Source organism: Populus nigra, chromosome 1, assembly GCF_951802175.1.
Source record: "Populus nigra chromosome 1, ddPopNigr1.1, whole genome shotgun sequence".
Taxonomy (NCBI): domain Eukaryota; kingdom Viridiplantae; phylum Streptophyta; class Magnoliopsida; order Malpighiales; family Salicaceae; genus Populus; species Populus nigra.
This window is the reverse complement of record NC_084852.1, coordinates 42,272,123-42,298,506: the sequence shown is the minus strand read 5'-3', so window position 1 is coordinate 42,298,506 and position 26,384 is coordinate 42,272,123. Positions and strand designations below refer to the sequence as shown.

The 26,384-nt window shown below is 32.4% G+C and overlaps 3 protein-coding genes across 3 annotated transcripts; all 3 read left to right on the top strand.

The window, feature by feature from the left end:
- The first annotated feature begins 181 nt into the window (after positions 1–181).
- On the top strand, positions 182–955 carry LOC133680908 (disease resistance response protein 206-like). The gene has a single exon (XM_062103934.1). It carries the CDS (start codon positions 301–303, stop codon positions 850–852), a length of 552 nt encoding a protein of 183 aa, XP_061959918.1. The 5' UTR covers positions 182–300; the 3' UTR covers positions 853–955.
- Positions 956–7,757: 6,802 nt separating this feature from the next.
- On the top strand, positions 7,758–8,540 carry LOC133680505 (disease resistance response protein 206-like). The gene has a single exon (XM_062103496.1). The coding sequence runs from the start codon at positions 7,889–7,891 to the stop codon at positions 8,438–8,440; it is 552 nt and encodes a 183-aa protein (XP_061959480.1). The 5' UTR covers positions 7,758–7,888; the 3' UTR covers positions 8,441–8,540.
- A 6,797-nt stretch (positions 8,541–15,337) lies between these two features.
- Positions 15,338–16,107, top strand: LOC133697487 (dirigent protein-like). Its single transcript, XM_062120078.1, has one exon. It carries the CDS (start codon positions 15,387–15,389, stop codon positions 15,945–15,947), a length of 561 nt encoding a protein of 186 aa, XP_061976062.1. The 5' UTR covers positions 15,338–15,386; the 3' UTR covers positions 15,948–16,107.
- The last annotated feature ends 10,277 nt before the right edge of the window (positions 16,108–26,384 follow it).

Here is a 26,384-nt window from a genome sequence, read left to right as displayed (position 1 = left end):
TAGTAGGTAGCCAATTAAGCAGTTCTGTGAAGACAAATCCAATTCAGAATAATAAAAAAAAAGAAATCCACGGACCATTTATTAACAAGATTTTGTTGAAATTTTTTCAGCCTTTTTTTTTTAATTGATGAGATTCCACATTAGATCCAAAATGTGGCCATTATATAAGGAGGAGTAGAGAGGTAATTACTCACAAGTCACAAGTTCTAGCTTTAGCTTCAGCACTAGCTCATTCGTCTAAATCTTGTTTTTGCTCATCTTTCTTCATTTCTCCCAGGACTATCTTCACCAGGGAAAAAAATGAGAGCAACCTGTATTCTTCTCTGTTTCTTTACGTTTCTTGTTGCGTCTTCAGCCCATCCGGGGAAGAAGAAGCAGTACAAACCGTGCAAGGAATTAGTCCTATACTTTCATGACATTATTTACAATGGCCAGAACGCTGCCAATGCAACCTCAGCGATTGTGGCGGCGCCGGAAGGCGCCAACTTAACCATCTTAGCAAGCCAGTTCCATTTTGGCAACATTGCAGTTTTTGATGATCCCATTACCCTTGACAACAATCTTCATTCGCCGCCAGTCGGTAGGGCACAAGGCATGTATATTTATGATACCAAAAACACCTTCACTGCCTTGCTGGGCTTTTCTTTTGTCCTCAATTCCACTGACCACCACGGCACCATAAACTTCATCGGAGCTGACCCAACTACGCTAAAGACTAGAGATATATCCGTGGTTGGAGGCACTGGGGATTTCTTTATGCACAGGGGAATTGCTACCATAGCCACCGACGCCTATGAAGGCGATGTGTATTTCAGGCTCCGAGTTGACATCAAATTCTATGAATGCTGGTAAAAAGCATCACACATACGATTTGTTCAAGATTGAGTGAAAATTCGGGTTATGCCTCTGTTGTGGTCCCTTCTCATTGAATAAGACATTATTTAATTTGAAGTTATATTCCTGTGTTATTTGGAATTGTAATAAAGGTTATGGTTTAAAATAATTTTTTTTATAAATTTATTAAAATAATATATATTTTTAAAAAATAGATATTTTTGATATTAATATATTAAAACGATTTAAAAATATAAAAAAATATTTTTTAATAAAAAAATTCAAAATGTAAACAGTATTCCTAATTCATTTCATTTTAACTCCTTCGTAGCTAGGAAATTTTGGAGGTGCCATGCAGTTCTATTATCAACAAAATCATTAATAACTCCTCCAAGCTTCATTTTGAGGACCTTAATCGGTCCAAGCAACCTTGGAGCATGAACTTTAATTAGAAACAAAATTTAATTAATAGTGACAACAATTATTCATATTCACAAAAATCAATTTAAAATCAATGATAATAAGATAATAATAACTTGTCGTAATTGTAGAACTCTTAACTCAGGATCGTGCATACTAATACCTGGAAATTGATATAATAAAGCATGTGTTTCTCACCACTCAATAACCAATATAAAACATACACGTACACACTAAGACAAGGAGGTGCAATGTGAATATAATAAATTGACTTATTTACAAAATTATCAAAATATGCACAGATATCTTATAATACATAGCTTATAAAATTAATCATATCAGACCATTACTCCCCTTTTGTTAGAGCTTCATATATAATCAGAAAGAAACACACACACACATATATCTTTTATTGAATGAGAATATTGAATTGTTGTTTATCCCTTTGCCATTTTATTAACCGTTTTCAAAACATGCTCTTAGATATGATTTGATTATTAATTCAAGATAGAATAAACAGAAATAGTAGGGACAAAAATATATTTAATTAAAAAAATAAGGATAAAAATAGAGATACAAAAATAAATTTGTTACTAAGATAATATTAGAATGATTTTTTATACTTTTAAAACAGGTGATACAAAAATAACATGTTTTTAAAGACAATATTTATTATTTTATAATATCTCTATAAAAAAAATCTTGATTTCAAAATCTTTTAATTAAAGCATGTAAAGATAAAAATATTTATTAGTAATTATTAAAACCCAACCCGAGGCAAAGCTAAGGTCGTTAGTTGGGAGGATCAACTTGGATTAATTTAATTTTTTAAAAAGATCAAAATAACATCGTTTTAACCAAAAAGATTTTTATTAAAAAAAACATGTTTTATGCTCACGTTTTTATTTAAAGGTTTGGAATTTTTTTATTCTAAAGGTATTTTATCAATTTAAAAGCCAAAATACCAATCTTAATTTTAATTTTAAAAGCCAAAAATGCTTTTTATTTAAAGGTTTAGAATATTTTTATTCTAAAGGTATTTTTATCATTTCATTATGCATTTTAATTCTTTATTATTTTTTATATTTTTAAAAATACCAAATTCTTCCTCAGCTTAAATTATAATAACAAAAAAACATTATAAATGTCACACCCGACATCATGGCGGCCCACAAAAATAATCCTTGAATTGTGGAAAAAGAATAAATATCTGACATCTTGTTCTTTTAGAGGAAAATGTGTTGTTTAAGGAGTCGCCAACTAGTATTATGGTGATTAGGAATCCTAACTGGTCATCAGAGATTCTATGGTTCGGGATTGGTTATGTAAAAAGGAAGATATTATCACCCCTTAAACGTTCTGCCTGAGGCAAACTGCGTTGTTGGTTTTGTCTTAAATTGCTAAATATTTATTAGTTTATGCTGTGATAATTTACTTATAGTATTCCTGACTCTGGCGCCAGTGAATATTTACATAAAAAAATTATATTTTTACTCATGAACATATATTTTTTTATTTTATAGCTAAATAAAATAAAATACAATAAATAAAAATAATATAAATTTAAACTGGTATTTTTATTCCTGACTCTGACGTCAATGAATAAACCAATAAATTTTTATTATTTTTATTTATGCATACACATTTTTTATTTTTCTACTTTTCTGTTTTTTTATTTATTTTTATTTTTTTAGGGTGGGCTGGACCAGCCCATTGGAGACTGGGCTGGACCAAGCCAGCCCGGACACTGTTGCCTAGCATGCGTGAATTACTCATGCATGCTGGCAACAGTGCTAGTGTAATTTAAAAGGAAAGATGAGGGAAGAAGAGTGCTACTGACCTGGACCTTGAAGATCGAAGATGATAAATCTGGTGACGATCTGGCCGAGCAACGTCCTCTGTGCTACTGACCTGCACCTTGAAGACCGAAGATGGAAATTCTGGTGACGACCTGGCCGAGCAACGTCCTCTCCCTTCTTCCGCTTTATCTCTTGCTTTCTTCTGCTCTCAGGATTCTCTCCCTCTCTCTCTCTGTATCTGTTTTTTCTTTGTTCTTCGTCCGTGGGTTTCATTTTTCCTCTGTTTTTCTGTGTTAGTTCCCAGTCTTCATTTTTTCTTCATCCCCCTGTGTGCTTCCCCTGTTTTTCTCTGTTCGGCTGGTTTGCGTCTGTCTTCTCCTCCAGTTCTGCTTTTCTCTTCTGGTTTCTCGGTTCTCTCTTCGATTCTTGCGTTCTTTGTTCTCTGCAGTTCGTGGCTCTTTTTTTTGTCTCCCCAGGTTCTGTGATCACCAGTGGCTTTTCGGTTATGCCCCCTCTCCTCTTTTTTTCGCTCGGTTCTGCCCTCTTTTTTTTTCTTTGCGTGCATGGCCTTTCTCTGGCTTTTATAGAGCCAGAGAATGCCATGCGGTCACCTCCAAATAATGAGGTGACCGACCGTTTGCAGAAGTAACGAGGGAATGAGGATCGTGCGGTGTCCGTTTCTTGTTTGAAGAAGATGAACAGTGTCCCTTGAAACGGCGCCGTTCTGAGATGTGAAATGGCCATTTGCATTTTGACCCTTGAATGTTTGAAAGTTTTGCAACTAAGCCCCTAGTTAAATTGGAATTGAACCCCTGAATTTTGGCGCCATTTTCAAGCTAGTCCTTGGATTTTAATTTGTGTAATTTGGACCCCAATTAAACCCCAAACTTTGATATTTCTTTAATTAAGTCCTTGATTTCATTAATTAAATTAATTTCAAACTCAATTAAGTCTCAAAACTTATCAATTATCCAATTAAATCCTTTATTTGATTAATTAAATTAATTCTAAGCTTAATTTAGTCTCAAAACTTATCAATTTTCCAATTAAACTCTTGATTGGATTAATTAAATTAATTTCAAGCTCAATTAATTCTCAAAACTTATCAATTCTCCAATTAAATCTTTGATTGGATTAATTAGATTAATTCCAAAGTTTAATTAAATCTAAAAACTTCCAATCATGTTACCCTTAACCCAAATTTTAATTCATTATTCATTTATTTCATTTTACTTATTTTTCATCATCATTATTTTTTTATCATTATTAAAAGGGTCAAAAATTAGGTTATGACAATAAAAATACAAAAATACCCCTTGATGCCAGGTTTAATTTTTTTGCTTCTAAGTATATTGTGGTTGTTTTACTATACAATTAAAATGGGACAAAATATATTTTTCCTTGGTCAATTTGACAAAAACAAATGGACCATGTAAAAAGACTTTTAATACCCTTGAAAGCTAGGTTTGGCTAATTAAATATTGTAGGATGAAACAATAAAAAAAATTAGTCTAAAGAATCTTGCAAGGTAAAAAATAGCAATAAAATAAATGTTATATTTGATAGGAAAAAAATAGCAAGGATTAAAGTGTAAAAAAATTCAAAAATCATTTTAAATAAAAAAAATACTAATCAAAAGAATGAGAATTAAATTTGAAAGATGAAAAAAATTCTATAGGGAATGAAATTGAAAAAATATTTAATTTCATTAATTATTCTTAATAAAAAAAACATATTCAAGAGAATAAGGATCAAATCTTAAAGATAATAACATGAGGGGCTGGTTTGATTGTTTGGAATGCTAATATGAAAATCAAGTAGGAAAGAGGAAAAAAAAATCAATCCACATGTACCAAAAATTGGTCACAATTATACAACATGCACTGCTTTTAAGTGGTGGGGGCGTCGAGACTCTTTGATCGTTGCTTTGAAAGGTGGGTTTTGGCCATTGGATGACACGTATCTTCTAAAGGCAAGAATTATTGTTCATTCATTGTTTTTATTTTTTATTTATTTATCAAATTATCTTAATACACTTAATGATAACTCAACACTACCAAATAGCTAAATATAAAAGACAAAAGAATTCATAAGTTAAAAATATTTTTTTTATTTCAAAAAATAATAAAGTAACTTAATTGTGTAAAAAATAAGTCAAAGAAAAAGGCTCATTGACCCAAGTTTATTGCTATTTTTTGTCTTTCAATGATAATGAAGTAATCATACTAATGAAAATATAAAAATGTTATCTAACCCTATCTTTTCCAGTGATAACTAGTATGGCTCGTGAAATAATTTTTTAATTTTATATATAATATAATGTAATAAAGAGTAAGTCATGCGAAGATATCACTTACCATGACCAAACAAATTGTTCAATTTTCTCTTAATCCATAAAAACCACTTAAATAATAAAAATCAACACCAACCCAACCAATCATCCACCAGAATTGATTAGAATATACATTAGGGTTGATAAAAGAGTCACACGTGGGGCCACGACAAGTGCGTTTTCCTGTACAATATCCACCGTCAGATGTTATTTTTTATTCAAGAATATGCGGTCATGTCTTGGACGCTGAGTTTATTATCAAGCTATACGGATTGAATTGGCTGAACAGACTCTAGCCATAAAAACCTTTTTTAATGTCTAAATTACTTTTAGCATCTCCATCCCTAATTGAAATTTTTTATTTTTTTCTTTGTTTTAAATTAATATTTTTTTAATATTTTTTAATTATTGTGATGCGTTGATATTAAAAATAATTTTTTTAAAATAAAAAAATATTATTTTGATATTTTTTATAATAAAAAATATTTTAAAAAATAATAACAATCACACTTTCAAATACAGACTCAGCGGGCATGGAATGGAAAGAAGTCACTTGAGAAATATATGATACTTTAGGGGATGTAAGTGAAAATATTTGAATGTAGGCACCAAATTAAGAATCGGTGGATAAGTAATGTTTCCCTTCTTTTTACTTTTTTTATCAGCTAATGTTTATTGTCTAATGACTAAATAAGTAAAAGCAGGTGGTGATGATGGCCTTTTTTCCAAGGGCCTGCCCCTTTGGGAATCGATGCGATATCGTGACACTTCTGAATATTTTTTTTATAAATTTAATATTCTTTTCAAATAAATATACTTTTAAAAAATATTTTAAAATAATGTCGAATACACTCACACTCCCGATCACTCCAAGTCAAAAGCACGGAAAAATCCAACACTTCCGCTCCAACCATGGCAGCCAGCCTAGACCTATGCTTCTTCGAGCACGTAAAACAATCATTAAAAAGTCAAATTAATATTTTTTTTATTATTTCTCTCTTTACATTAAGAGTGAAAACCCCATTGATTTTTTTTTTGTTTCTTTATTATAAGCAATGAAAGTCATTGATTCGTTTATTTTGCCCATCGTATTTGCTCGATGACAATCTAATAGTAATACTTTCTCTAGATTACTCTGTACTAAATTATATCTCAATTGATTATTATCAGTAAATAAATAAACTTGCTTATCAGTCCTAGAGAGATAGATGGCTCTTCTACGGATTTAATTAGCTGGAGAAGGATTTTCTACCACCCAGATGATCTGTCCACTTTAGCCTGTTCAGTAGGAGAGGAACAGGGGAACAAGTGGCGCATGTCTTTTAGCACGCTCAAAGATTCCAAGCCAAGTCCCTCTGATGCTTTTCCTTTTCTTTTTTCTTTTTACGTTTAATTTGTCAAGAACTGAAAATCACAAAACAGGCAATCCACTTTCTACTCCGAGTCCAACCAAGCTATTTTGAGTCTGAGATTCTCAAAATTAATGAACTACGTACAGAGAGTACTCATTTGAGTCCTTGAGCTTCGAGTTGGATAGCCACCCCTCTCCTTTTGAACTGAGAAAATCCTAAATTCAATACAATTTACGATTTAACATGTCAATTTCATCTTAGGCATACCCTTTGATTTTTTCTGTCAGGCTTATTGAATTTGTACTCTTGCAGACAAATATTATCAAAGTTGTATAATTTTTTATCAAATATTCATCTCAATTCAATAATTTAAGCAGTTAAATGAGATTTTAAAATATAATTTATATAATTTTCTAATATATTCTTCCAAGTAAAAGCTCTTTAAACTTGAAATTTGCATAGACTCGTATTATTTTGTGTTTAATTTTTATCAAATAAATAGAAATAATGAGATTCGAACTCGTGACTGTTTGATCATCAAAACGCTGACACCATGTCAAAGAATCAATTTAACTTAAATTTTTTTGGGTTGAATTAATATATTAAAAAATAATATAAATTATAACTTAAAATTTAATTTAATAAATTAAAATTTTAAATTAAATTGATTCGAATCATCGGTGACTTTGGCATTTGCTAGTCGAATAACATAGGCGCAGAGGGAATAACGCTTTACAGCCTTCAGGTGCATTCTGGCAGTATCCATGATACTATTTGGAAGTGAAATATAAGTCGCCAGAGGAAACAAACTTGAAAAGAAAAATTAATGAAAAGGGTGTGTAGTAGGTAGCCAGTTAAGCAGTTCTGTGAAGAGTGAAGACAAACCCAATTCAGAATTAAAAAAAAAAAGAAAAAGAAATCCACGGACCATTTATTAACAAGATTTGTTGAAATTTTTTCAGCCTTTTTTTTTAATCGATGAGATTCCACATTAGATCCAAAATGTGGTCATTATATAAGGAGGAGTAGAGAGGTAATTACTCACAAGTCACAAGTTCTAGCTTTAGCTTCAGCACTAGCTCATTCGTCTAAATCTTGTTTTTGCTCATCTTTCTTCATTTCTCCCACGACTATCTTCACCAGGGAAAAAAATGAGAGCAACCTGTATTCTTCTCTGTTTCTTTACGTTTCTTGTTGCGTCTTCAGCCCATCCGGGGAAGAAGAAGCAGTACAAACCGTGCAAGGAATTAGTCCTATACTTTCATGACATTATTTACAATGGCCAGAACGCTGCCAATGCAACCTCAGCGATTGTGGCGGCGCCGGAAGGCGCCAACTTAACCATCTTAGCAAGCCAGTTCCATTTTGGCAACATTGCAGTTTTTGATGATCCCATTACCCTTGACAACAATCTTCATTCACCGCCAGTCGGTAGGGCACAAGGCATGTATATTTATGATACCAAAAACACCTTCACTGCCTGGCTGGGCTTTTCTTTTGTCCTCAATTCCACAGACCACCATGGCACCATAAACTTCATCGGAGCTGACCCAATTATGGTAAAGACTAGAGATATATCCGTGGTCGGAGGCACTGGGGATTTCTTTATGCACAGGGGAATTGCTACCATAGCCACCGACGCATTTGAAGGCGAGGTGTATTTCAGGCTCCGAGTTGACATCAAATTCTATGAATGTTGGTAAAAAAAGTATCACACATATGATTTGTCAAGATTGAGTGAAAATTCTGGTTATGCTTTTGTTGCAGTCCCTTCTCATTGAATAAGACATTATTTTTAAGTTATATCCTTGCACTGTTTAATTCATTTCATTTTCACTACTTAATTTATAGCTAGGAAGTTTTGGAGGTTCCATGCAGTTCTATTATCAACAAAATCATTAATAATTCCTCCGAGCTTCATATATAATCAGAAAGCCATACATATTTTTTTATATATCTTTTATTGAATGAATATTGAATTGTTGTTTATCCCTTTGCCATTATCATTAATTCATTTCAAACACATGCTCATTTGATTATTATTTCAGGATAAAAAAATAAAAATAGTTGGGACAATACATGTTTAATTGAAAAGATAAAAATAGTTATTATATATCAGTTATTAAAACTCGACCCGAGACAAGTTTAGGTTACTAATCAGAAGGATTAACCTAGGTTAACCTAATTCTTTTTTTTTTAAATTAAAACAACATCATTTTGACCAAAATTTTTTTTTAAAAAAAAACAATATGTTTTCTACCCAGATTTTGAGCAGGTTTTACTCCACGTTAACTAGATCGTGGGTTGATTCAAACTTTTAACCATGTTAGGCCAATTTAATCCCTCATCTATTTTGTTTTAAACCCAAACCAATCAAACCCTAGGTCAGTCGAGTCATGGATCGACCTACCAGTCACTCTAGATTCTATAATTAAGGTTATTATACTATTATTAATTTGAACACTCAACATAAACTTTTTTAAAAAATGATATCTAATTATTTTTTAAATTATATAAGTTTGACAGTAATTGATATTAAGGATTAAATGTAATTTTTAATATTTTATTTTGTTTTGTTTACCATCAACTAAATAAGATATAAAAGTGTTCATTTTGTCTTATACACCACTACTATATATAATTATATATTTGTCTTTATTGTCCTGAGATTGTAATCAAACGCTACCTTAGAATATATTCACATGTTGCTAATGGTGAAATGACATTTTATTTTATTTTATTTTGTTTTTATTTAATATAATATTGTTTTAAATGCATTTTATGTGAAAAAACCCTAAACTCCCAAAAAAATACATTTGTGATTTGAATTTAATAATGAAGATCCACGTGTGTTTTTATATCATAATTTCTTATGGGCAGTTGGAGATAAAATTAAAATCTTATTATTTTATCAGTTTCATTTTAAAATAATTCTGTTGTTGTGATTCATAAGAAAATTACAAAAAAACATAATATTTTTTCTTTAAATACGTTTAAGAAATGGAGAACGGAAAAATTAAAACGAAATGAAGAAAATTAAATTAATAAAGAATTAGAAGAAGAAAAAGGTGTGGAGAGGAAGAGAAAAACAAAACAAGGAACAAATTTTTTTTATTCTTTATAAAACAAATATATAATAATAGATGCTGAAAACAAAGTAAAGAAAATTAATTAATAATAATAATAAAGTGAAATGACGGACATGACCCACGGTGCCTGCACTGGGCTTGTTGAGCATTTCAGACGACACATAGTACGTTTTGGTGAAGACAAACAACAAGTTGTCTGCTGAGACATTTGCTAACCTTTCCCTCCTTTTTTTCCAATAACACTGCCTGTGATGGCTGAAATACCTCCATCCCAGTCATCCCTTTTTTTACCACAAAAACACCTCAAATCTCACCCTTTAAAAATTATATATATAGGCCCACATGGAGGTCTGAAATGATATGGCAAAAAATCGTCACAAATTCCTCTATTTTTATTTTTTAATTATACCAATCTCACCATCAAATAAATAATAAGATATAGATATTATTAAACCCAATTTGAAATCCATCCAGATCTAATTCAATATATATATATATAATTTTATGTTATGTTAAATAATAAATAATAGTTAAATAATCAATACCCTTACACAATTGATAAAATATAAATATTTAAATTTATTAATTGATAGGTAATATCGAAAAAACCTAGTTGTTGATATCTATTATCTAATAAATTAAAACTGCTCATCTTTTCACTATGCCAATACACAGTGAAATGCTGAGCTGTCTCTTTTTTGTTTCTGTTTTTTTATTTTTTGAATTGTCTTTTTCTTAAGCTGTTTTTTTTATGTCTTTCATTTTTTTGTTTCTTTCTTTGTTTTTTTTTCCTTTTAATAAAATTTTTTGTTTTATTTAGTTTGTTAATATTAAATTTTTTATTTAATTATCAGACTTTCATCACACCGATCCCAATTTTAACAGGTTAACTTGGTTTAATGAGTTAACCCATAATTTTTTTTTTTTTTTTTAATTAATTTTTTTTCATTTACTTTAGTTTGTTAATGTTAAATTTCTTTCTATTTAGTTATCAAACTTTCATGACACATATCTCAAGTTTCACGGGTTAACTTGATTTCACGGGTTAACCCAATTAATTCTGGGTTAACCCGTCCATTTTTTTCTTTTGTTAATGTTAATTTTTTTTATTTAGTTATTAGACTTTCATGACACGGATCACCGGTTTAACAGGTTAACCTAGTTTGATGAGTTAACCCTGAGTTTTTTTTCTTTTAATTAATTTTTTTCGTTTACTTTAGTTTGTTAATGTTAAATTTCTTTCTATTTAGTTATCAGACTTTCATGATACATATCATAGGTTTGATGAGTTAACCTGGTTTTACAGGTTAAGCCAGTTAATTCTAGGTTAACCCGTCCATTTTATTTTATTATTTTTTTTAATGTTAATTTTTTTTATTTAACTATCAGACTTTCATGACACGAATCTCAAGTTTAACGGGTTAACCTGGTTTGACAAGGTAACCTGACGTTTTTTTTGTTTTTTTCTTTTTAATTAATTTTTTTCATTTTTTTCATTTAGTTTAGTTTGTTAGTATTAAATTTTTTTTTATTTAATTATTAGACTTTCATGAAACATATCCCGAGTTTGACGGGTTAATCTAGTTTCACGGGTTAACCGAGTTAATTTTGGGTTAACATGTCAAATTTTTTTTTCTATTTAGTTATCAAACTTTCATGACGTGAATCTCATCTTTGATGGGTTAACCTGGTTTGAAGGGCTTACCCAGTTATTTCATATATTTTTTTTCTTCACTAGTTTCTTTTTTCATGTAGTTTTTTTTTCTTTGTTTTTTTCATTAATCTATTTAATTATCGCACTTTTATGACATGACCTTACAGCCAGACCCACATCCAAGGCTCTTGAGTCTAATGTTGCAGTTAGACTCACTTAAACTTGAGTCAAGTAAGTTTAGTATTATTATTAATATTATAAATATTACTCTTAGGTCAAATATTGCAATTAGACCCAAGGCTTTTGGGTATGTCCTTGCAGAAAGACCTAGCACTCTTAGATCTTAGCATTTTTTATATTTTTTATGCAAGAAAAAAAAATTAACCCATGGGTATGCTTTTGTTTTTTTGTTCCTTTTCTTTTCCTTTTCAAGCTTTTCAACGTGAACTGCACTGTGCAGTCTATAATAAAAAAGCTTATGCCTTTAGTTTTTTTTTGTTTTTTTAATTATTATTTTTAATTTACTTTTTTAATATTAAAATTTTTTATTTAATTATCAGAATTTTATGACATGGATCCCAGATTTGATGAGTTAACCTGGTTTGACGGGTTAACCCAGTTGATTCAGATTTTTTTTCCTTCATTAGTTTTTTTTTCCTCCTGTCGGTTTTTTTTCTCTTTGTTTTTTTTCCTTTTAATTAATCTTTTTTTTAATTTAGTTCATTAATATTAAATTTGTTTTCTATTTAGTTGTCATACTTTCATAACAAGAATTCTAGGTTTAATGGGTTAACTTGATTTGACAAGTTAACCCAGTTGATTCAGATTTTTTTAATTAGTTTTTTTTTCAATTTTATCTTTTAATATTGTATGCAGTTCAAATGAAAAGACTAATGTCTTTAGTTTTTTCTTTTTATGACTTTCACTGTGGATTGCACAGTACAGTACATGGTGAAAAGGCTGATGCTTTCTTTTTTTTTTTAATTAATTTTTTTGATATTAAATTTTTTGATATTTAGTTATTAGACTTTCATGACACGGATCTCAGGTTTGACAGGTTAATCCAATTAATTTAGATTTTTTCCCCTTTTTCTTCATTAGTTTTTTCTTCTTATAGGTTTTTTTTCTTTTTATTTTTAATTAATATTTTTTTAATTTAGTTTATTAATATTATTTTTTTTTCTATTTAGTTATCAACTGATGCTATTTTTTTTGCTCTTTTTATGCCTTTGACTCTATATTGTACAGTACAGTACACAATGAAAAAGCTGATGCGTTTTGTTTATTTTTATTTTTTTACTTTTTAATTAATTTTTTTCTTTTAATTTGGTTTGTTTATGTTAAATTTTTTTCTATTTAGTTATAAGACTTTCATGACACGGATCTTATGTCTGACGGGTTAGTCCAGTTAATTCAATTTTTTTTCTTCATTAGTTTTTTTCTTCGTATAGTTTTTTTCTTCTTTGTTTTTTTCTTTTTAATTAATTTTTTTTAATTTAGTTTGTTGATGTTAAAATTCTTTCTATTTAGTTATCATACTTTCATGACACGGATCTCAAGTTTGACAGGTTACCTAGTTAATTTATATATTATTTTTTTCTTCATTAGTTTTTTTCTTCCTATAGGTTTTTTTTTTTGTTAACCCAGTTAGTTTTTTTCTTTTTTAAATTTTTTATGCCTTTGACCGTGGACTGCACAATGCAGTCCACAGTGAAAAGGCTGATGTCTTTTGTTTGTTTTTGTTTTTTTTCTTTTTAATTAATTTTTTTTGTTTATTTTAGTTTGTTAATGTTAAATTTTTTTCTATTTAGTTATCAAACTTTCATGACACGAATCCCGGGTTTGACGGGTTAACCCAGTTAATTTTGGGTTAACCCGTCAAATTTTTTTTTCTATTTAGTTATCAAACTTTTACGACATGAATCCAATGTTTGACGAGTTAACCTGGTTAATTTAGATTTTTTTTCTGTTTTTTCATTAGTTATTTTCTTCATGTTGGTTTTTTTTCTATGTTTTTTTTTACTTAACCTATTTAATTATCACACACTTTTATAATACGACCTTGTAGCCAGACCCACATCCAAGGTTATTGAATTTGGTATTGCAGCCAAATCCACTTAAACTTAAATCATGCAAATTTAATATTGTCATTAATATTATAAATATTACTTTTGGGTTAGGCATTGCAGCCAAACCCAAGATTCTTGGGTATAGTTTTGTAGAAAGACTTAACACTTTTAAATCTTAAGTTTTTTTTTTTATATTTTTATGCAAAAAACAATTGACCCGCGGCATCGTGCGGGTCATCTAACTAGTTTCCATCTATAACATGGAGGTATAGGTAAAAAGATCATTGTTAATCCTCCCACTTTGGACTTTTGGTCATTTTCATCCTTTTATATAATTTTGATATAGATTGAACTATGATCCAGTATTGAAATGTGGAGATTTTATACTCTATGTCCATCTCCACCGTAAACATTAGGTGGACCACACGGCTTCAATTAGGCGATCCAGTATTAGAAAACCGTTATTATTAAGAGAACGACACGTGTACACCCAGAATTTATAAAATTAATTAAATATGTAAGAATTAAATATTAAAAATTAAGAACCTAACGAGTTTTTAATCCGTCCTATATTTATATTGCTTGTATATCAATAACTATATCCTTAAAATTTTAAATTATAATATTTTAATTTCAGGGATCGTGAAATTAATTAAAACAAACACAAACTGACTCAAATATCTATAATAATAAAATAAAGTATATATTAAAACACAAGATTGTAGCAATCCATAATAGTCAATGAGTTCACTTTCTATTTTAGTTTTTGTTAATATTAAATTTATTATTGTTATTATTATTTATTAAAAGGATAAACAAAAAGAAGAGCACCGCCTCACCAATGATAATTATGATTAATAATACCAAATTAAATGATCTTACAATTCTGTAGAAGAAACAAAATCTTGCCATCACTCATCAAATTGAATTGATATTTGGCCATAAAGCATTTGATTTGAGGCATGATCCTTCGTTTAGCTATTGAAACTCTCTTAATCTTGTTTTTATAATAACTCGAGGTGGTTTTCTGATTTAATACACGGTTGCTTATGATTTCAGTTAATGAAATAAATGAAGCGAGAAATAGGCTATAGAAATATACAAATAAATACACACAAACATACCAGACTTGGATATATGTATAATTAAATATCTCTTTAAAACGTAATGTATCTATTTAGTCTCTCCTTACCAGATTCCCTTCCTGGGTGTGATTTACTATGGTGCTACAGCCTAATATAATGCTATATTAATGGTTTTGATCTTGCATTAAAAATCTTACACCACTTAATTTCAAATCAAGATTAATTTCTTCATAAGTATCTAGTAAGTGACCCAGTAGTAAGAGGATTAAGAGATTTACTCCCCCTGTAATTTTAAGTTCGAGATCCGTATTTGTCAATAAGATAGTTACTAGAAACTTATATGGTCATTAATTCCAGGGCCTGTAAAATTAGTCGAGGTATGCGCAAACTCGCCCGGACAATCACATTAATAATAATAAAAAAAGATTAATTTCCTAACACTGTCCATCTTTTTTCATAAATATTCCTCTAACAGTAGGTAACCGAGTCCCCCAGCGCATGTGCATCCAATCATGATCTCTATCGTAGGTTTGAAGTCAACAGATTAAGAGGAGTTGTTCGAAGAGAATAAAGCAGATTATTCTTGATCTGGTAGAGTTAACAACGCCAGTGCACCAACAATGTCTTCAAAGAGAAGCTTTAGTGCATACTTTATGCCAAAATCAATAACCAGGCTCTCCTATATAAGGAGACTGAGCATCTAGCCTCCTCCCATCTCCTTTAGGCGCTCATACTCTCCGTACTTTTAGCCAATGGAAGCTAAAAGACTAATTTTAGCTCTCTTCCTTCTCTTCTTGCTCTCTAAATCCTCTGCTTTCCCTAGCAGAAAATCTCGAGTTCATAAACCATGCAAAAGATTAGTCTTCTATTTCCATGACATTATTTACAATGGCAAGAACTCCGGGAACGCAACCGCGGCAATTGTGGGGGCACCAGCTTGGGGCAACAAGACCATATTGGCTAACCAAAACCATTTTGGTGATTTGGTTGTTTTTGATGACCCCATTACCTTAGACAACAACCTACACTCGGCCCCAGTAGGTCGTGCCCAAGGGATTTATGTGTATGACAAGAAAGAAATCTTCACTGCCTGGCTAGGTTTCTCTTTCGTTTTTAACTCCACTGAGCATAAAGGAAGCATAAACTTTGCCGGGGCTGATCCATTGATGAACAAGACTAGGGATGTTTCAGTGATTGGTGGTACTGGAGACTTCTTCATGGCTCGAGGAATAGCCACATTGATGACTGATGCATTCGAGGGTGAAGTTTATTTCAGGCTTCGTGTTGATATTCAGTTGTACGAGTGCTGGTGACAGTTTTTGCTTTGAGTTCAGCATTTGATGGTTCTCTCTTTTTAATCGGTTTTCCAGCAAAATTAAGAAGAAGGTTGATTTCCTTTGGAGTTATTGAATCAAGATTCGTGTATCACCAAGTGTTTCATAATTGAAATAACTTTTCATGAGGTTATAATTACTTTTATTCTGCTATTAGTTTTAATTATGTTTAATTATTATTTGTTTGGAAATGTAATAATGATTGTTTTTAAAATAATAAAAAATATTAAAATAAATATTAATTTAATTTTTTTTTTAAATATTGGCAGGAAAAACAATGCAAAAGTCACTATGAGAGCCAATATTTGATATTCAAATTTTTAGCTGTGATTTGAAAGTATGATTATAGTTGTTTTTTAAAATATTTTTTATTTAAAAAAATATTAAAATAATATATTTTTTATATTTTTAAAAATTATTTTTAATATCAGTAATATTAAAATGACATGAAGATATATACAAAAATTATTAATTTGAAACAAAAAAAATAAAAAAAATTTATTTTTCTTTTAAAATGCTTTCAAAATATAAAACCATATAAAATTTTTTTTTGTGCGGTTGATTCCATTAAAGGAATTAATAACATCGTACAGCAAGTTCTCTGGTGCTCCAACCTCATACATTACTATTATTCTAACAAAAAAAAAAACCCAATACACTATAATTAGATTTTAAATTTATTTTAAACTTGTAAATGTCAAGCTGAATCCCCCCTACACATAAGAGAGTTATAGGTCTTTGGGCTAAAAACCAGGTCACCACCGGACCCTAACCTCCCTCAGGCAGCATTATCTCTTAACGTTGTAATAAGTGATGTCCAGCTGGCACCACCAAATCATTAAATTCCCATCCCGACCCAATCCACCAAATTATTAGGCAACTTATAACCACCCCACCACCTTTAATTCATCTACGCTATCGAAGACGATCCCAGTACAGCAGTGCTCCACCGCAATTTGATCGTCTCTTCAATGCCCAACCTCCCACTATTTCTTGTTTTTTTTTGCAGTTAGATGATCGATGTTATCAAATCAGCTTTACGTAAAAAAACAAAAATCATAACAAATTTACTGCTTATGGACCACAACCTAAAGTTCAACCTCAAATCAAAATTACAGTGGTCATAATTTCTTTGTTGTCATGCAATCCAATGACCTAATGTGAATGTTCTCCTGCTCTCTTCGCCAAGGTCATTTTTTTTCTCCTTCATTCCTTTCACTGTTGAGGTAGAAGAATGATTCCTTGAGAAAATGTTTTCTAAATTAAAATGATTTGTGTTTAAGATTCTTACTTAACTAAAATGATAATTTAAGTTTGTCTTTATCTTATAATCTCCCTCGTATTCGTGTATTTAGAATTGAGTTTATTTGAATATTAATAAATAATAATTTAAAAGGTTAAATACTTGTGTGCTCCCATTTTCAATGGGTATCATCATTGCCAAAAATATGGTGAATTTGTGTGTGGTTTCTTTCTCTTTTTTTTGAGAGATTGAATCCTTGTAAAATAATAATAATGCCTAACCCACTTATAATTACTGGTTCCATGGTGGCCCACGAAGCCCATTTTCTTTACTTTATATTGATCTGACCTTCAAGCGGAGGCTGACAATCGTTGCCTTTTCTTAATGGAGCTTGCAAGAGGTCCAGCCATTGATTTTCGTCAATCCCTCACAGACGTGACAGGCAGGTGGTGCGACTATAATCCTTGAAAGTCTTGGTGCAACAGTAAACAAGATAAATAAACGAAGTTCACAAACGCATCATTATTGTCATTGTGTGTTTACTTTGGGGAGGGTATATTTTATTTGGGTTCTCTGTTACAAGTTAACCTCTGTCTCTCTCAAGTTTCTGTTCTTCTCTTCGTTTTTTGTCCTTTTTTTTTTATTGCCTTCGTTGATAGTGTGCCTTTTGATTGTTTGATTTATGTTTTCGGGTCCCTTTTACTTCTACTTTGTTTATTTGCTCATTCTAATCTTCTCTGCTATCGGTTAGGTTATGCTTGTGGTTCTTGGTTTCTTCTCTGGTGTCTGTTAGGGGATTTTTCAGGTTTATTTTTCTCTTTGCTCAGTTGTTTTGTTTACTATGTTAGTTTTCTTTCTTTGTCTGGTTAGCATCTTCATGTTTATTTTGTTTTTGCTTATTTGGGTTGCATGTTTCTTAACTCTGTATATTCTCACATGTTTTCTCAGCTAGCTTCAGGTTGCAGCTTTTCTATCTTCTTGTTGTTTGTTGTTGCTCGCGCTTTAGGGACTCTTTACTGGTATGGCAGGTCCTTTTTTTCTGACGATGTGTTGTCTCTTCTTTCCCCACTTCTTTCTGTGTGGTTCTGGAATTATGTACGGCTTGGATGATTGTGGGGCTGTTTTTTCCTACCACACAATAACATAAGGGGAAATAATCAAGTAAACTCATGCCTAAGATTCCATGCATTCTTTCTCATTGTAATTTGTTCATATCTAATCGTTTGAAGGAAATAAGAAACCACATCCCAGATATTTTATGAGAGTACATCTACAACAAAACATGTCTTCCTAGTAAAATAGAAGATTTAAGAAAAACGACACTTCTTTGTATTATTATCAGAATATGATTTGTGTTTAAATTCCTTCAACTGGCGACAAATATTATATGCAACCTATGAACTCTTATTAACCTATAAGCTTACTGAAGAACTGTGTTTAAATCAATATTTTCTCCACAAAAAAAAAAGCCTTTGTACATTCGTGAAACATGGTCAATTTCAAGATGAAGCTCGAATTTGGCCCAGATAATTACGTCCTTTCATCTTAACAACAAAATTTAAGTTACATCTTTGTCTTAAGAAACGGCAAGCATCCTGATATGCATGGACATAAAGAAATTATGAAGAAGAATACTGAAGGCTTACCCATAAAGGAACCATTACTCGAAAGTTGAAAGGGTAAATCCCAGCACATACACCAAGTGACTCTATGATGTTAGGGGTTACTACATCCTCATAAGCATGAAGAAATGGAGGAGGATATTTAGCTTAAACCCAAATCAAATCATATAAAAAGAAAACCCAAGATTTAGATTGGAAGTGTACAGAAACAGAGGATGAGGAGTAATTTTTCCTCTCTTCTCTTTCCCACTAACACTTATTCTTCCTGTTATTGCATCCCTAACTGAATAGAGAGTGCTAAAATACTCGCTATATATAGCGAGTGTTGATCAAATGGTTAAAATGGCGAGCCATTTAGCTAGCAACAATTCTTCAGAACAAAATTACACATACCATTTAGCCATGACCACCTCCATGATTGCCATTGAATTGACCACACCCCTGCCTCTGGGAGTTGATGAATGCCGGGTGGCAATATTGGCTAAGGCCGGGGGCAAGGATAAAGTTTGATTATTGTGTTGAGTACATGCCTCACACATCAGTAGCATAAAATAAGACTCTTCCAAGGTGAAAAAGGTATCATGGTGAGTGACCATGGAAACAAGAGAGTCATACTCTGAACCAAGAGCAATAAGTAAATACGTGATGTATCATCACACACATCACACATAAAAGGTTGTCCAGTAATATCCAACTTGTCTGTGAGACATTTGATTGTCATGAAATAATCACTTATGGTTTGACTTCCTTTCCACAGAGTAGAGAGTTGAGAGTGAACTTGTATTGTTTTAGCACGAGACTCTGATGCAAAGGCAGTGCTTAGAGCTATCCAAACTTCGGTGGAGGTGCTATAATGAGTAATCTGTGCCAGCACCTCATCTGAAAGAGAAGAATCGATGCAGGTAAGGATAAGATTATCCTGGGTTTCCCAATTAGCAAAGGATGGGTTGGGAATTGTAGAACCATCAGAGGCAGTGATGGTTTTAGCAGGCTGTTGAATGGTGCCATCTATATAGTCGAAGACCTTCTGACCTTTGAGGTAGGGTAACATGGTGGCTTTCCATGTTGGGTAGTTCAAACGTTTGAGTTTAATGAGGTTGATGGAGGAGGATGGGTTGAAGATGGGAAGGTTGGATTTAAAAGTAGTTGAAGTTGTGGAATATTAGGAGGCATACATTTTGAAGAGGATCAATTAACGTGCTTAGGCAGCTCTAATACCATGTAGAATTGCACAAGAAGAAGAGTTTCACAAGAGGGAGAGTTGTATATTATTCCACATACTTTAAGAATACAGTGTATAAGGTTTATAGATAGGTTATCTATAACCTTTTCCTCTACGTAAGCTATTTAAAAATGAAAAGATGATATCACAATGTTAAACAAATCAATTAGCCCGAAATATCAGCTAGTAGTTTCAGTTTTGAATTCTATCTCCAACAGTCTGAAAGCAGAGGATGAATCAGTTTCAGTAACCTGCCATTGAAATGCCTCTGCCATGTATTTGGGCCGAGTTAGCAGTTTCAGAGTTGTCAGGCAATGGTGCTGGGATTTTAGCTGCTGCTAACATCATTATCAGCACTTTCCTCTTGGTTTTTGTTGCGGAGTGGAGTGACAAATCATTTTTCTCGACAATTGGTGAGATACCATGCTGAGAATTTATAATCATCAGAAAGATTGTAACACTTGCTGGAAACAATTATGTATGAGACTTGGTTCTCTATCCTGATTTGCGTGAAACATCAAGAACTGTACTATTTAAGCAGATTTTTGGATCTGCATATCAATTTACAAATGTTTCCTTGACTAGACTGTAGAGGTGGACTTGGTCTCAATGCGCCAGAGCGAGTCTGAAAATAATACTTGGCCACAAACTGAGGGAAAAAAAAATATAGTCGTTGTTTGCTTGGACATTTGAGTATTGATGGCACTATCCCCACTTCGTTGATGAAAATCGTCTCCTGGATTGTGTGTGTTTCAGCCGAAGGGACAATTACTCGGAGTAATGATGATGAGCTATTTTTCGTCCTCCAAAAAAAAAAAAAAAAAGAGGCCATATTAGTAATGTAGAGTAAATGATAAAACACCATGAAAACGAAGTTCGTTTGGTATATGATCTGTTAGAGAAAACAGGATTGGATGATTTTATTCCTGTTAGTATTCAAAATGCGTGGTGCCTTTTCTTCTTGCCTAGGAAGACTGAATTTGGATTATATTATATTTGTATGCCGTCTGAATTCTCAAGTGCCAGTATACATAGTAAATGTTTCCCTCTCTACTTGTCACCCTGTGATCCTGCAAGAATTTTCTCATGCTGCACTTGCAGCAGCCTCTTCACCTGTCATTGGCGGACCCCTGACTGGCCATGGTGTTGCAACAGTGGTAATTATTACTACCTGAAAGAAAATTTAACCCTTACTTTGATGCACTACAATAAGCTAAGTCAAAATCATAATAGCAAAGTTTTCTGTAGAATATGAAAAATCTGCTCTTGAAATTCGAAGTTAACATTGCAGAGAGTATATGATTATAAATTGCTTTCAATTTGGAAAGCTTGATTGTCAAAACAAAGTCACGCGTGCCAACTATATTACTGATGCAGCAAGATTTCTAGTCCCTGAAAATTTAACTAATCTTTTTCTGTTTTCCTTTCAAATGTAAAACCAGGCCTCATCTATGTATATTTTCATTTTGGCAGATTGATGTTTTGGGAGGTTCTTTAGTTGGGACGTTCTTATCAGAAATGGTAGGTTTGAAATTTCAACTTTCGTTTATAATTAAGCAAAAGATATCCCTTCAAAATATATTTTCCTTGTCTCTGCTACATGGATTTACAGAATGTCCAACTTAGTGCACCTTGATTTTGTCTCTTCAACAATGGCAGTCACGCATATAGTTGGACCTGTATTGATGATGGGAGATGATTTGTATCTACCGTTGATCTTGTGGGTCCCACAAGGAGATCCCACTTGATCAACGGTGGGAATGAATCGAGCCACCTAGCATGATACATTGATGACTGGCCCATAATTGTCCTCTATTCTGCATTTGTTACCATCAAAATTTGTTCGAAACCTGTTGATGCTATCAGCATCTCTTACTTCTACCATTTAATTCCTGGTCAATCATAACCAGTATTTGAAACTTTCTGAGGCCAATTAATCCAATATGGAATCCAGTCGGTACATCTTCTTAATTGATAGAAGACATGTATGTAGTGCAATGAATGTTAGTGGAGCCATTAATTTCCAACTACATGGATTCAGCCAGAAGATTTGTATGAATTGTCTAGTCCAAGAATGTAAGGTCTGAAACATCATGGTATTTGTACCTTGAAAATATCCCTCGGTTGGACCAACATGATTTAGCAACCAATAAAGTTTTTCCCATAGACTATTCTCCAGTTGGAATATCTAAGTAATGGACCTATGCACCGCTAACCATGCCATCTTCATCCTTTGCCATGATTTCTTCGGGGAAAATAGTAACATACAGTAAGGAATTTTCTCATTTTCATTTCATGCATAAGGAAACTTAGTCCATCTCTTGCACAGGCCATTGCTTAATTATATTGGAGGGGTTCCTTTTCTTCTCTTTGCTGCTGTAACATGGTTTAGATTGTAAGCCTAAACTACCCTGAGTTTCTTCTAGATGTAAAATCCCAGACCATAAATTTCTTGTTAAAATGTATATATGTAGGAAGAATTTGTAAGTAGTGTAATCGTTGTTTATTTTTAATATTGAGTTTCCCGTCTGACTATACGTGAAGGGAAAACCTCGTTATCACCACAAATGTATTACTTCAATGATATCCCAAACCAACTAATTTTCCCAATTTCATCCCAAATCCATTGAAATTAGACAATGTTGCCTTAATTTCCACAGCTAAATACATGCGAAAAGGACTTGATGTTTCCTTGCATGGACGGACAACTTTGTCACAAAACTGATAAAATTGAGAACAATAACGTGTCATGTTACAAAAATGAGGTTTTTGATCACTTCTATTTTATTATATTTGCTGTTCATTGACTTATTTTTCTTGTTGGCTCTCCATCGATAGGTTAAATCCAAAGTTTTGTAGCTCAAACATGCGTGGATTGTTGTTGTATTTGCTTGGATTCTCTTGCTTCCTGAGAGCTTTGCTACGTAGAAGACATGGCTTGATGGCTATAAAGTCCAAGCTGCAGAGTAAAAAAAATGACCTTTCCGTGTGGAAAAATTCTCTTTCTTAACTCCTTTGTGGTGGTGGGGCAACAATTTGTACACATACAAGGGTGGAGAAAAAGAGGTCGGAAAACTTTGGCAGATGTGGCACCTCCACGCCCATCCATGAAGACTTTACAAGGGAATTGAATAAAAAAAAGTCAAGACTTAAAAGATGACAAATCCCCCTCCCTGGCCTCCCCCTTTCCATCTCTTTTTCCTTCTCCATTTTCAACTTCTGCTTTCGTACATTTTGCTTACCTGTCCCATGCTTTCCCACTTTCTTCCTCCCTCGATACCTCATTGTATTAGACAGTGTGGTAGCAAACTATCTCTCCACTCCCCCTCTCCGTGTGTGTGTTTCTTTGACTCTCGTCTTTCAAAAAAGATTGTTCTCGGTCCAACCTTTGATCGATATTCCACGTCCCAAGATCTTACATACATCCCGTATGATTACTTGATGTAGAAGACAACATGTTATTAATCATAATTGAAAGGATTTTATCATATAATATCGGAACTCCAATTCTTTGTTCATGCTCTCAGTATTAATATCAAAGTGGCATTGAAAATACTCAACTCGTATAATATTGCAAAACCTAGGAATCTTAGTGCCCTCTTGACACGCCCTCTGTGCGCTCGTGATATTCCTTTTTCCACACAAATGATTCTCGCTAAGCAGGAAATGATAAGAGATTAAAAAGAGAGATTAGTCGGATTAACCCATGCTAAAACTAAGAATCCGAAGATTTTTTCCTGCTTGTAGAGAATCCTAAACTTAAATATATTATATATATATATATAAAAACCGATACCAGCAAAGCAACGCTCCTACAACTATCAACTGTGCCCCCCCAGTTCGTTAAACGAGCAGAAAAGTTTACAGGGCGCAAGATCTTGTGGGGTCTTTATGGAGATGCCCAGTGAGTGACATTAGAAATGTGACACCGACAGCCACCAGCCACAACAGTTATGGTACCAGAGATAGTTTTATTATATTGGGCTCTTGTTAGTCACATGGAAGTGAACTTTGCACGTGCAACCTCAGAAGCCGAATATTGTAGAGGCATATTCTTCATCGGTAGCTTTGAGAAAAGGAGCATAATCAACCATTCTCCACTAACATTCCCTATTGTGGCAATATTAAAATGACAGCCAAAAATGGATTGGAAGAGGGAGGGAAAAATAAAATTAATTTAATCTCGGAAGACATGGATCGATTCAAGACTATGGCCAGCATACCTTGACCTTGTTTCATGCTTCATGGGATGAACGGCGTGGGATAAGATTTCGGGAGAGGAGTCAAATTCTTGGACTTGATTTGTTTTGCTGCTATAAAATTTGTCAAATCCCATTTACATGTATGCGCAGAAGAAATCCCTTAGCACCGCTGCTTTTTATGCACAAGCTTTTTGCTGTTTCTGGGTAAGGAGCTTCCTATTCTGCGCTTGGTGATTGCATGAATCTTATCCTTGTTAGAAAACGAGGAAGCCTTTCAAGATATTTTAGTACAGGCCACTGTGGTGAGCGAACCACATTTTGCAACAGCGAGCATCGCGCGTGCTGGAGCTGCGTCGCCTGTTTTTTTCCTTCTCCTTTAGGCCTCCCAAACACCCCCTCGGTGTCCTTCTCAGAAAATAAATTAATCTCGACTACCAAGAGCTTTTACCATGTGCCTAATCTTTCTCCGACGCGCTCGTTGTTACATAAGAAATTGTTCCGGCGGGCGACGTGGTGACAAGCGAAAACCGCTGTCGGCGCGAGGTATGGACCCCACGAGGAGTCTCGTTTCTCGAAGGGTTCTTTTGGTTTGCTTGTGTGGGGTCCTCACTAAGCCGAGATTGAGCACCATGAACGGCTACGAGCCGCTGCCGACTCTCGAACTAACAACCAAACTAAATAAGTTTCCTAACCAAACAGATAATTTCAATTAATCCTCAAATCTTCAAAACTAAGCAATATAGTCCTAAAGCTAAAGACTTCCCTTGTGTTTTTTCTTAATTGTCCAAGCATTCTCGAGCTAGATTCTACGCAACAATATCAATTCTTTGCATATAGCTTCAAGATTTCATAATTAGTAATTCTTGTTTACTATGCATTGTCATTAACAGGACATGTAGCGTTGACGTTGTTAGCAGCATGCATTAGTAAATACTGTTTATTATTATTATTATTATTATTATTTCAGCTAGGAAACTTGTCTGGGCTAAATTGACCAGCTCGTGATAGTTTTGGAAACTTAGAGACTTAAATGAAATCATATATTTAGTTGAAAGACTCGTTTGTAGTTTTCCAGATAAATAAAATAAAACGTCATGTCTCTTTGACAGGCAGCGTGGGGCCTGTTTTTGGACTGTCTCTGTATCTTATGCCACGCGCTACCTACCTTGACTGACCTTAACTAGCCTCCCTTTGTCGTGTTTTCCCCCCTCCCTATTGCTTTGGTCACTGTCTGCATTATATCATTGCCACCATTTCATCTTACATTTATGAATGTAATTTTACTATGTTCCTCTCTTATACTGTGTCTGGTAGTTGCCCTACTCAAAAATATTTTCATTTAAAAATATATTAAAATATTTTTTTATATTTATACTTTATTTATAATATTATAAAAAATTAAAAAAACATCAATTTTTTTAAATTAAAAATATTTTTAAAACATATCTAGGCATTATAAGAATTTTCATCCCGCTCCAATATTAAAGTTCTTTTCCTAATAAATCTTAAATAAATTATGTGAATTAAAGTATGTTTTGGGATTTTTTTATAATATTATTTTTTAATCAAAATATTTAAATATTAAAAAACTTCTTCTTGACAAAAAGTAATATATATTGTTAGAAAAAGCTGGCCTTTTTTTGAGGTGATTTTCGTTTAAGTGGGAATTTAGCATGTGGGGGGATGATTCTTCTGTTCTTGAGAAGAAGAAGTTCATATTATCGGAAGCAATGGACTTTATATTTCCAATGAGGATAAATTCTAAATAATCATTAAGGCGTACACAAAATGATATGTGACAACTTAATCTTAATAATTAAATTAAATTAAACACAATTTAATGTATAATTAAAAGTTTTAGTGGATCAAACTCCACTTACATTATTTTATTTTATCTCTTATCATTTTCAAGAAGAAATTGTTTGTAAGAATCACAAAGCATCCACATTGTAAAAAAGAATTCATGAATACAAAGAAAAATATAAGTACTCGTTAATATAAGAAAATAAATGTGTCAAATCCCATGTGACAAAATAAAAGTAATAAATACCAAAAAAGAAATGCGGGGAAAATATCTGACTCCACCAATTAATATCCTTCAATACTAATTACTAAATTAAACTTTCC

Bases quoted from the DNA above. Each gene is read 5' to 3' on its own strand.
- LOC133680908 (XM_062103934.1), top strand. From the start codon at position 301: ATGAGAGCAACCTGTATTCTTCTCTGTTTCTTTACGTTTCTTGTTGCG.
- LOC133680505 (XM_062103496.1), top strand. From the start codon at position 7,889: ATGAGAGCAACCTGTATTCTTCTCTGTTTCTTTACGTTTCTTGTTGCG.
- LOC133697487 (XM_062120078.1), top strand. From the start codon at position 15,387: ATGGAAGCTAAAAGACTAATTTTAGCTCTCTTCCTTCTCTTCTTGCTC.